We start from the raw sequence: 12,990 nt of genomic DNA, 5'->3' as shown, positions 1-12,990 counted from the left end.
GCTGGAGCTGCATCCACACTGCCTGGGGCATCAGGGCTGGTGACACAGCAAGCACACCACCCAGGCCCTGGGCAGGACCCCTTCTGCTCTAGAGTGTGAGGGAGGCCTTAGGAGGGGGGCAATTGGGAAAGGATTTTAAAATACCAAAACAGCAATGTTAAGGTTGCAATAGATGGGAACCATATATACTAGGCAATGGTTGTGGTCAGTTTGAATGCAGGAAAGAGCTCAGTACCTCCAATGGCAGACGTCAGCACAGGAGTATAGCTAGGATAAGAGTGGTAACTAAGATTGAATACAACCCAATATTCTCCATTCTGTGAAAATGTGATATGTATCGATTATCTTGTATCTGAGAAGTACTGTTATCATAGCTTTTTCGTACTGCTTTAGACATATGAATAGCTGATGTGGCCTGGTGGGTTGAAACCAGACTGGGACTCAGGAGACCAGGGTTTTCTTCCTAGCATTGTCACTGGACTGCTGGGTGACTTTGTGGCAAGTCATGTCCAGTTCTGTGCCTCAGTTACACCATATGTAAAATAGGGAGCTCCTTTGTATAGCACCTTGAGATTTACTGTGTTTTTCATCAACATAAAAACTAGGAAGCATTATCCTTAATATTTACAGTGTAAAGCTCTGTAAAACTGACTTAATAGAATATAAAGCAAACATAGGCCTCGTAGTGAAAAGTTTATACTGGTACAGATAATATACAGCTAAATTACAGTATTAATGCTCAGTGATGTTTCTGCAATAAAAATTTCTCTGAAAACATCATTAATCCTCTTATTTGGCATATGGAAATATGGCTTTGCTTCTTATGGAAAATTTGGTTTTCATTTTAATCATCTGAGAAATTAAATACATTGTGAATATGCTGGTTCAGAACAGTACTAATAGGCTTCACTTCTCTGCGTAACATTTAAACAAAATTTTAAAACTTCGATGCAGTTTAAAAATAGATCCCATGAGAACGTTATGTTTATAGAGAACACATAGGAAGAGCATATTTTCAGTACATCTAAAGTATTTGTCTTAGCAGCACCATCTTGCTGGAATTGCTGTTCAGCAATGTATTTGTCCCCAAAAGAAAATGTGTGCAGTTTTTAGAGATGCTTCATATGTTCTGATGAAACTAAAGTGCATAATATCTTTGAGGAGAAAATGTACTATAAAGTGGAGCATTAAAATTAATGTAACCTCTTATGTGTATCTCAGTTGTAGAAAAAATAATACAATGGTTAAAGTAATATATGTTCATGTAAATAGTCTGTCCTGCATATATGCAATATTTAGCTTTTATATAGCAGGAGTAGAGTAAGCATGGGTATTAATCTGACACTTTCACTTTCTAACTTTTGACAAATTAGGTAATGTTAATGTTACATTTAAATTTGTTTGTGGATTCTTGGGCTGGGGGGACAAGTGGGGCATTTGTAGAAGAGGGTAAAATGAGGCCTACTCATTGTTCCTATGAAGGAAAAAATTAGTGACTTTCAAGTTTTAGGTCACAAAATTCACTTGTAATAGGAAAGTAGACCAATACCCTAAAAGCTTTCACCAGGTCTCTAAGAAGGTGTGGGAAAACTGTAACCCAGCTATTTCAGAATGAGAAGGTGTGATTTTTCTCACTTGTATATCCACTAATTTCAGCTCTACCAATTTTGAAAAGAATTGGTATATTAAACTTTTTCAGCAAATGTAATGTCAATGATTCATAGTGAGGAGTTAGAAAATCAAATATTAGATTATATACTGTTTGACATGCCTTGTAGGCTTGAGGTGAACCTTACTAGGATTTCAAAAAGCAGTTTGATTTAGATCTGAAAGACAGATTACCAGATTAGAAATATAAGAGAAGAGGAAAGTTTAACGTGTAACTAGCCATTGTATAGTTGTTTTGACACACAAATTATAAAAGTAGTATTAGAAGAAAATTAAAACTAGTGAGAGTTGGCAAAAAGAAAATTGAAAGTGTTCAGGGTAGTGTGCTGTGTCAGGGTAGATACTTGGTCAGCAAAACAAAGAATAATTCAGTAAAATTATTTTACTTGGTTTTGAAACGAACATTAAAAATCAAAGATTTGGAGAAATTACATATGACTACTTTTAGTCTCTTTGGGTGTCTGTTACTTATCTAATTCACCCATGTGAGACTTAAACTGCAGTTTTTAATTCCTGGTACAAAAGAGCAGTTTCAAATGTTGACATACAAAAGTAACATGGGTTAATGTCTCTTACTCCCCTCCACTGACTGGGATAGAGGTAGTAAACGATACTGAGAGAACCACCAAAGGTTTTTCTTTAGCTAAATGGGGAGGGGAGGCTGTACATCTGGAGTTATCCGTTCATCAGCTTGTCTTCACTGGCCGTGGTGTATGGTACAGTGGTGACTGTAAAAAACCCATGGTGGTCATGAATCTGGTACACAGTGAATGAGAGCTCTGCATATGGTAGTGTTGCAGAACTATAGGGACTTGATACACAGCTCTCTGGAGTAGCCTTACAAAACTGTCATGGAAGTTTATCAGCCAGATAAACAATCATCTTTAATTCTGACCTGGATGAAAGAATAACTAGTTTTTCATCATCAAAAAATACTGACCTGCAGTAACAAGGCAGATAATGGGTGAGGCTGACTGAATGGGAGATCTTTTAAATAGTCTTTAACAGTAGTTTATTTAGTGCTTTTTAAAAAATGGCTATTTTTCCTGACATGATGTCAGGATTAAGTCTACTAGACTTTTCAGCCCAGAGAACTTTCCATTCTTTCCTCTGCAAATGTAACCTGTTGTCTTGTAATACACCGGTATTACTCTTGTATAGGCTGCACCATCTGTCAGTCCCCAGTGGGTATAATTCTCTACATCACAATACACATACCTAATCTTCCTTGCATCATTTTGCGTGCACACTTAGGCATGCTGCAGAGCTGCCTTTACAAGTAGTATTGGCAATGTCAGTCAGTCCTATGTTACTCTCTCCGTAAGGTGTCAGTCTGACTGGAAAGTCAGATTTCACATGCCCAAGTTTGCTCCATTATCAGACTGGAGTGGTTCTTTGTATACATATATTTAAAATAACTTACATTAACAGATATTACAAAGCCAAAATATTGCAATAAAAACATTGAATTTTATAATATAAGAATAAAATTTACAAGTCAAGGATCATGCAAGCAAATTACCCCACCTTCAGTAACTGTGCAAACTGACCTTTAAAATTCTTATGATTTTATTCATGCAAATTAAATAACACAGCCCATTAATGCAAGTTTAATAAGGCATTTTGAGTGCCGAGGCAGTTCTTTGTTTGTGGGGTGAATGAACTGTTGCATAGTTATGATTTGGATTCTTTTTTACAGCCATGAATTGGCATGCATAATGTCTTGAGAATTTTAATCCCTCTTGTTTGGCAGCCCATCGTGTTAAAGATTTCCAGTCAATTGACATTAACCAACTGAATTTTTATTGCTCTTTGTACCAAGCTGTTAAATGTCCACTGTCTTTTAAAATTAATGTTAAAAAGGAAAAGAAAATTTTAAATGTTTGACTTAACTCCAGATTGCTTGGCATTTGAGTTTTAAGCCCTGTTGAATCTGAATTTCAAGAATCAAAGTATGTATCTTTGTCTTGACATTTTTCACATCTACAGTATGTGTAGGTGCAGTGGTACTAAGACACCCACCCACCAAGAAGATCTGAAAATAAATGTATTTATTTAAAATGTAATTTCTTTGAATTAAGACTTCCTCACTCATTCCATCTTTTATTTTCGTTTGATGCCATAGTGAAGTATAGTTACATTTGATACGTCTTAAATAAGGGCATTGTCATAAGCATAAGTGAATGTGGCCTCCTGCAGAATGTCATTGTGGGAACCATGAAATCCATCATAAATTTCACCATTTTGGATTTGCTGTTAGGAGAAAACATTAATGACTATGCTCAACTGAAAGTTCATGAATCTTGGCAGTTAAGCCTGTTGAAGTGTGAAGTGAATTTTGGATTATCCCAGAAAATAAATTTTAGATATTTTTTAAATATTTGAAGATTGTAGTTACTAACATTTTGATTTAAAACATAAATTTCTAAGTCTTGTTAAGTTCACTCAAGGTTCAAACACTCATTTTCATTCTTTACTTTTACCCCCCTCCTTCCATCATCACACACAGATATTTATTTGTTGAGGAGAAAGTTTTTGTAATGCCCTGAAAACTGAACCCACCCACTAATTAGTGGCTGGTGATTAAACATCCCCATGCCATCATAATTGCTAGTGCAAAACCTGTATCTTTGCTTACCCTCCATGCATCGTTTACAATACCAGACCCAGATTTGTCCAACAGTATTCTGTGGGCTGGATTCATCTTCCCCGCAGTGCTTAGAGACCGGGTGTTCTAGATTCAGGCCACAGATCAGTTTTTCCCATTTATCCCTTGAACATGTGAACCACAGACTCAAAGGACTCCATACATCATTGCAGGATGGGTCAAAGAATATTCTGTCTAGATAAAAACCAGAAGGGTCAGATATTTGTACACAACCATGCTAATGTTGTTAGAATCCATGTATTTTTAGAAGGAAGAACTAGAAATTTTCATGTGAGGCTGGTTTTCTCCACAAATAGGTGTTAAAATCTGAAAATTATTATGGTTATGATCTGGTTTTGTTAAACTGCAACTTCACTTCACTTCACTTTCCTGAGGAGCAGCATTAGGTATTAGGGAGAAGCTGTCTGAGCCCTCTTTCTCACAAAAGCGAGACTGTAAAAACCTTGGAAACAATGAGAGGTCAGCTCAGTACACCTGGACTACTTTAATCCAGCAACTCTGGGAAATGCAGTATGCCGGTTTAAAGAATTTGCAAGACCACACAGAGTGCTGCAGTCTGTGTGTGAGGGGGATGAGGCACTTACCTGGCTCCCAAGGGCACATGTTGGCTCCATCTCCACTTCCTCTCTCGGGCCCAACTTTAAACACCCCACCCCCACTATGGGAGCAGTGGGGAAAAGCCTCAGGGGAAGTGTGTTGCTGTGCTGCCTCCCCCAGGTTTGGAGGGGAGAGGTGGCAGCACACAGCGATTTCCTCATCCATACCACGCATTTTCCCAGATTTGGGACACCTGGAATATGGAGGTTCAAGTGTATCTAGTACCTTTAGTTTTCCAGAAAGAGATTTCAAGGAAAAAGATTCTTGTGGGTCTAGATTTATTCAGCCTTTGTAAGAGTAATATCGTGTTTTGACAGAATAAGTTGACTACTGACAATATTTTTCTTTCCTCATTCCTGTATGTTTTATCAAGATATAAGAAAATAATTTGAAATAAATATTCAGGGGCCATAAGTGTAACTTCTGGATTAGTATATCTGCAAAACTTAAAATCTTCATCTCTGAAGTGTCTGCATTAAAATATTTTAAAATACTTGACCCTTCTGCCCAACATTAAAGGTATATTTCAATGCAAAACCAAAAATAGAGATTAACACAGATTTCTGAGCGTCCCCACCAACCAGCCTAAATTATTTTCTCTAGCTCTTCATAAGATTTTCCTCTTCTTCGAAATTCCCTTGGTACTACTTGTATGTATATAACAGAATAGAACTTTTGGGCTGAGAATTTGCTATTGCTATGAATTTTATTTGAAAAGCACTCCAATATGATGGAAAACCTGTGAATGGGTGAAACATCACAGGTAATAGGAGGCTCACTAGCGTTTGTTCTGAGAATTATACGTGCTTGGGTATGTCCAAGAAGTCGGGAAGCATTGAGGTTTTCAGATGAGATTTTATTTTTCAAATTAGGTAAAATGTATTTCCGTTCCCAAAGAGCCAGGTTAGTTTAGTGGTGGTATTGAGCATGTAATGTGGGCTTGTCCACACTTTATAGGTGCACGGCAGTAGCACTTCATTGGCACAGTGTCTGCGCTCAGAGAGGTTCTCCTGTTGGCATGGGTATCTCCCAAGAGGCAGTAGTTTCATCGATGGAATTATTCTTCCATTGACCTAGCAATGACTACATTTTGGGGGTTGAGTTGATGTAAGTGCCTTGCCCCCAGGGTGTTAATTTTCCACATCCCTGAGTGATTGTAGCTGAGTTGACCTAGTGTAGCCCAGATGTTTGAACGTTTTTAATGTTTGCCTTGCATTTCACGTCATTCTACTTTATTGGGAATCTTCTTTGTTGAATGAGAAAAAAAATTCTACTTATTTTCCTCAATAAGTTCTTCAAAGAAGAACGAAGAAAAACTATTTATTCATGATTCGACTCCCTGTTGATATGTAAAATTTATTATATAGACAAGCTAGAGTTATATTTTTAAAAAACCTCTGGTTTGAGCATACAAATCTTCAGTTGCAAAGGGATTTTTAGTTGTGGGCAAAAGGAGCTAAACTACAGATCAGAAAGGAGCCAAGGATGATCACTGTCCTTACAATATGAAGCAGAAGCTGAGTGAAGAAGTTAGCTGTTGAACACAGTGGTCTCAGTCCTGTGCCCTGGAGAAACCAAATTAAATTTCAGAGTGTTCGTCCTGATTTTGGTGGAGAATTAGATTATCCTGCATGTAATTTTTCTAGTTTTAGCTCTTCGATACACTGTTTCAAATATCATGTAGCAGTGTACAGTTTTTGCTCTTTCTCAAAATGAAGCTGGCCTTCTGGAAGGCTCTGATTGCTTGTAAGCACACACACAAGTGGTGGTGGGGGGGAAGGGAAAGTATTTATTTCTTGCTAGATTGCTTTTAAGAGCTTTTTTTTTTAATAACTGACATTGACCAGAGCTGCATTTGTGGTAGTCCTTCAGTGGAGAAGAGCAAGCAAGAAATAGAACAAAACAAGCAAGAAATAGGTCTTTTTTTCTTTCTGTGCTCTTGCAGATAAATTGTCCATACTTTGTTTTAGAAAGTGCAGTGTTTGTTAAAGTTTACATTTCCAGGGTTCTGATATCTGAATTAAAGGGATGGATACTAGAGCATGTTGGGAAGTGTGGTTTAGCAATGAACTATCAATGTTCATTTCCCTTCCTTGTGGACTGCCTGATTTTTAACTTTGGTTTTGGAAGTTAGGTCTGTGTAAAAAGATTTCTCCTGTTGCTGCATTTTACTTTGCTAATTTTCTTTTATTAGAGCAACTTCACTCAAACCACTCAATCAGTAAATTACTAAAACACCTATGTGCTGCAGCCTCTGATTAGATAACCTAAATAACCATTGTCATGAGTATTAAGACACTTCAAGCTCAAAACAGCTGTATTGCAAAGAATGTTAAGGATCTGCATTTAAAATTCCAGTTATGTTTGTCTTTTGCCGTCTATCTAATATGGAGTGTAGGCTTTAATAACCTAGTTCATCTTAATATGATTTGACAGATATTCAGTTTTAGTTGCAAAGTTTTGGGTCGGGAGAGAGGGGAGGTGCGGGGTAACTTCAGCATGGCATTTTTTCAAACATTTTTCATGTGCTTAGGTACATCCAAGCAGAAGTCAAGTTCCCTGCAGGTAGCAGATCAGGACCTACTGCCACCTTTTCACCCATACCAGCCTTTGGAATGCATAGTTGAAGAGACTGAAGGCAAGCTGAATGAACTTGGACAAAGAATTAGTGCTATTGAAAAAGCACAACTTAAATCACTGGAATTAATTCAAGGTGAACCTTTGAATAAAGATAAAATTGAAGAACTCAAAAAGAACAGAGAAGAACAAGTACAGAAGAAGAAGAAAATATTGAAGGAGCTGCAGAAGGTGGAAAGGCAGTTGCAGATGAAAACACAGCAGCAGTTTACCAAAGAATTTTTGGAGACCAAAGGTCAGACAGACACACCACTTCCCCTGCAGCAGTGCCCACCCACAGGTGTCTTCCCTGAAGTGGAAGGAGATGAGGGTCTACCAGAGGAAAACTTTTCAGAGTTACCTCAGGTTGACACAATCTTGTCTAAAGATGTCGAGCAGCAACAGTCTTCACCACCTTCTGAACAAATAGAGTTTGTCCCTATCCAGGCATTGTCAACACCACAGTGTAATTTTTCCGGTAATTTAGGTTATAATGGGACAGATTCTCTTGACCTTCAGAAAGTATTAGGTAATCAGCAAAATGTAGGACAGCAGCAGCAAATTGCTGGACATGGGCAGGGGCTGTTAGTTCAAGAACCAGACGGATTAATGGTTGCTACTCCAGCACAGACGCTTACCGACACTCTTGATGACCTAATAGCAGGTGGGTTAAGAAATATACATATTTGTGCATTAACTTGTGTGCTCAGTTTCCCTTTTTTTTCTCTCCTCCCCTCCAAATAGACATCTTGCGGTTTTCCAATTTGGGAATACTTGCTTAAGAATATTTATTTTCTTATTCTGTTAATCTTTAGACACTTCCAAATCTAACATGAGGTTTTTTCCATATTTGTTTTTGCCAAATTGCAGAAGACAGGGTTAAACGTCCTTTTATTGGAGTTCTATTATAGCAGCCTCTGTGGCCCCTTTTTAATGATATTTTTAAGGAAATCTTATTAGCAATTAGAAGTTGCCATTAGGAAACTTGAAAACATGACTCGCTTTAAGTCTTCTATAGAATGTTGGTATAACCTACGTGGATTTACTTAATGTGGCGCTTGTCTCCAATGAAGTATGAAAGCCTATTTTTGGTCACTTGTATTGACAAATGTACCATTATTCTTTCTGCTGGAAACATTTGATATGGATTTAAACACAATCTAGACTCTTAATACAGATTCAAGACCATCTGTCCCTTTTAGTGCTTATTTATAAAATTGACTCATGTTTTCAGAATAAATTCCAAACATCTGTTAAAGTAATGTGATTAGTGTTTTATGAAATTTAAATTGTGGCATACTGTACGGGATCAAATGGTGAGGGACCCACAGGATGAACATACTACATTGGCTGTCTGGATGCAAAGCAAAAATCGAAACATTCCTGGCCTTGCAAATAAATGTATGGAGATGCAGGTAGAGGTGAATCAAGGTTTTCATGACATATGGTACACTTTCTAGCCACATGATGGAATGAGGTATCCTCTTTGTGGAGCTCGCTTCAGGGATCTGAGCAGGATTTCTGTTTTTGGTGGAGGTATGAAAGATCTAACCATAATTATGGATAGGCAGATCAGGCCTAACTCCTGCTTTTAGCTAGGTTTTCAATCTAGCGTCTCTCACCTCTTCTAAACTCTTTTTGTCTGTCTTAGTTTTTTTCTCCTGTCTTTTGTTTCCCTCTTCAGTTAGTCACTGCCCTATCCTCTCAGTTTCATCTCAAGCTTTTTGGAAATTCCAACTAAGACTTTTTGCTAAATCTCACAGGAATCTCCAAACTAATAACTTGCTAAAGCCAAGAACCCATTCAGGACAGGCTGCAATTTTGCAGTCTTCCCTCTAGCCCTATTGGATACTGTGGGTTAGTTGTGATAAGTGTTACGAGATCAACTTCCTTCAGACGGTGACGTATAACTTCATTCAGAGAAACTGTCTTATACTAGAGGAAGAGAGGGATGTAGGTCCTGCTTCCTGACACTTTTGTTGTCACTTGTCACCGCAAGTCATGTTTCTGCAGAGAATTAAAGAAGAATTAATTTGCTTTTTAACAGGAGCAAACCTGAATTATTCTTAAATTACCGTATTGAAAATCTGATCTGAAACTTCAGAGTATAGTGAGGAAAATATTGGGTTTAATGTGTGATTTACAACTGCTGAGTTTTGGGATCGGCTATTACTGCTATAGCCTGGTCTGTATGTATGCCTGCCACAAATCTCTGAATGGATCATACAATGTACATTTAAATAGTTAGTAGTCACATTTTAAATCACTAGTTATATGGTCCTCATATATGTAACTATAGTGGTAATAGGAAAGCTTGCAGTTATCAACTCAGTAATAGAGTAAATAGAATTTAGAGGGCTTTAGTACTAAAGTTGCCTTGTGTATCTTACATGAAATATGGTAACTACATTTTTAAAAACCTTTACAATAGTTTAATCCTTTAACAATGAATTATTTTGTGCTTGGATTCTTAAATTTAGTTACCTTGAAAGTAAAATTTGTAGGTTTCATATTTTAAAAACTTCAGTTTGTTTACATAATAAAGACTGAATGGATATTTCATATAACTGAAAACCCTGCTGTCACGTTCAAAATGTTCAATTTTTAACATGAATATCCTGCTTGTCTGGTAAAATCACAATACTGATTTACTAGAGTCTAGCCAATTTAATTAAAATTATTTTTCGATAAAAATGACGTTTTTACTTGTATTTTAGATAATGTTACTGCCGGTTACATTTAAAGTGGGACAAGTATGTATCTTTCCAATAATACAACCATGATTGGCCTTTAGAAATTGCAGCTACATATTTTGTTGCTACTTATAGTAACTGAAATTGTTGCTCCTATAATGTGTATGTTATCCTGATCTTTCCTAAATGTAAGTTAAACTTTCTGCAGATGATCAGGAGAAATTTTAGTTACTTTGCTCTATTTGTCAAGAATCCACATTGTGACACATTAATAGAGATTAAACCCTCAGTCAGGAGCTCGCATCTCATGTTACATTGTGTGTACAAAGAAATTCTTCACAGCATCTTAAAGATGTTCACTTTAATTTTAGATTTTATCCGTATTCAAAGTGCTCTAGAACATTGCACACCAACAAGTTTGTGGCTCAGATTATGGTGCTGTGTTATATGGGAGTCTTTGCAGTAGAAAATACGGAAATCAAGAAGTGATGTATTCTTAAATCACAGTAAAACAGACATTTATACATAATGGTAATTACTACCAAGTTGCATGTTCCTGAAAGCCTTTTAATTTTTTTTCCAGAGCTTTTTTGGAAGCTTCCCATGATTACACTATCCCTGATAGAATTGCACCAATGACAGCAACTGGGGAAGCATTAGTATAGAAAGGGCATCAGTATTTTTACCACTGTGTGTGGTAACCCAACCAAAATAGAACATAAGGATAAAAAGAAGAAAATTGGACTGATGCCCTTTTTATGTTAATGGTAATGCAATGGTGCCAGATGTCCAGTTTAGACCAGTCTAGTTTATTGTAGTATGAACTTCTTTGAATCTCTCCAAGGAGTGTCTTCATTAAGCAATTTATATGTTTAATATCATAATGCTTCATTTTTGACCAGCTTGGTAATGCAGTAAAAGAGTGCTGTTGTTGTTAGGGACAGGTCTGAGTTATAATGTAGAGTTTAAGATCTTAAATTTGTCATCAGGGACCCTTACGGTTAAAGCTAGACAGTTTTTGTATTCACCTGAATGAAGTCTCTGTGATCTTGTGTGCCATCTATCTTATTGTAATTAAACATAATTTGGAAAGTGAAGATGATCCCCTATGTTCAGTGTGAACACAGCTGCATCATCCTTAATGATAAAAATATAAATTGAATTTATTTAATAATTGTATAAAGCTCACATCTAACTCTGAGTTCTTTCTCTGAAGTTGTGCTATGCTAGTTGCAGGGTTTAACTGGAATTTATAAAGGTGACAAATTATTACATTTCTTCATTGTGTAGTATATTAAGAATTAATGCTTGTAGTCTTTTCTGAGACTTGATAGGTTAACGTGGGTTGATGGTTTTTAGACTTCATTGTTATTGCAGTGCAAATCTGGTATGCAAGACGTGGTACTTGGTTTGGGGGTTTATAGTTTATGGTGCTTTATTAATTAGCTGCATTAAATTAAAAAATTTTGGTGACTTCCTGGGGTGATACGTCCCTTTGTGTATTATCCGATTATTATACTTATATTTACTAATTTTGCTCTTGTCATTTTGTGTTGGTCAGCCATCCATTTAATTAGAAAAACAGATCTTTTGCACTATGCTTCTGTCTGGAGTTCTTTCCCTAGCGAGATTTGGTTGGTGACTGAGTTTATAAATATGAATTTTCACTTTTCCTAATGCTTGTGTAGTAATCTTGTTCATTTTTGTTTGGCTCTGAAATCCATGCGTGTGAATGATTCCACAAAACTGACATTAATTGTTATTTCTAGAATATTTGTAAAGATGGCTTTGGGCTGTTGCATTATGAAATACACTCATCCCTCGGGGTACGCAAGGGTTGCATTCCACACAACCCTCGTGTACCTTGAATTGTGCATAAGTGAGGGTGGGCTTGGGGGCTGGGTTGGGGCCCTGGGAGAGGGGCAGGGGGCGCCTGCGGCTTCTGCTTCCCTGGGGCTCTGGGCAAGAATCTCCCGCAGCTGCCGCTTCCTGGGGCTTCAAGTGGGGAGCGCCTGCAGTCGCCACTTCTCCAGGTCTCCGGGCGGGGTGGAGGGGGTTTTAGCCCACCTGGCTGCCCACACGGTCAGGCAGGTAGGTGAGCTAAAAGCATTCCCCCTACCTTCCCAGAGTAGTGCCTAGCACTGCTCTGGGAAGACAGGGAGAAGGGGCTCTTAGCCTGCTTGGCTGCCCGCATGGGGAAGCTAGGCAGGCTAACAGCCCAGCCACTTCACATTGTGTGAAACTTGCATGAACGCGAGTTTTGCACAACATAAAGCCATGTAAAACGAGGGTTTATTGTAGCCATTTGGAATAAATCTGGTCACTTGTATAATCTAAAGTGTGAAATGTTGAAGCATAATATAAAAAAGTAAGAATTATATACAAACACTCCTATTTTAAATAACCCTGCTTAAGTGTTGTTCAATCTGAGCCTTTCAGACAGCTTGTCGTTAGTTTTAAAAAATTACTAGATCACAGCATGGTGGTGGATTGCTAGAATAGTATTTTAAATGTGTGTTTTTAACTCCAGGGAAGGCTCTTATTAAAAGACACTAGACAACACTCAAATATTACAAATTTACATATATGGAAAAAATCAAAGAATATAAACTACATTATTAGGCAGATTGGCTTTAGTTACCATTGTTAGTGGCAACTGTCTTTAGTACAGTAAAAATGAAGTATATTTATTAGTTGGTAAATACAGTAGATGGAGATTTATTTTCACTTGATACTACAGCTGTCAGA

At 37.4% G+C, this 12,990-nt stretch overlaps 1 protein-coding gene across 13 annotated transcripts in view; it reads left to right on the top strand.

Annotated features, from left to right (window-relative positions):
- Positions 1 to 12,990, top strand: part of ANKHD1 (ankyrin repeat and KH domain containing 1) — a 170,430-nt gene that overhangs the window by 116,935 nt on the left and 40,505 nt on the right. For 11 of the 13 annotated variants that reach the window (XM_075010055.1, XM_075010056.1, XM_075010054.1 and 8 more), the window contains one exon: positions 7,467 to 8,213. The exons of the other annotated variants lie outside the window; for them this stretch is intronic. In XM_075010055.1, the coding sequence (XP_074866156.1) occupies positions 7,467 to 8,213 (747 nt within the window). The remainder of the gene's footprint in view (positions 1 to 7,466; positions 8,214 to 12,990) is intronic. 13 annotated transcript variants of the gene reach the window in all.

Source organism: Carettochelys insculpta, chromosome 15 (assembly GCF_033958435.1).
Source record: "Carettochelys insculpta isolate YL-2023 chromosome 15, ASM3395843v1, whole genome shotgun sequence".
NCBI classification, from domain to species: domain Eukaryota; kingdom Metazoa; phylum Chordata; order Testudines; family Carettochelyidae; genus Carettochelys; species Carettochelys insculpta.
This window is presented reverse-complemented; position numbering and strand designations above follow the sequence as displayed.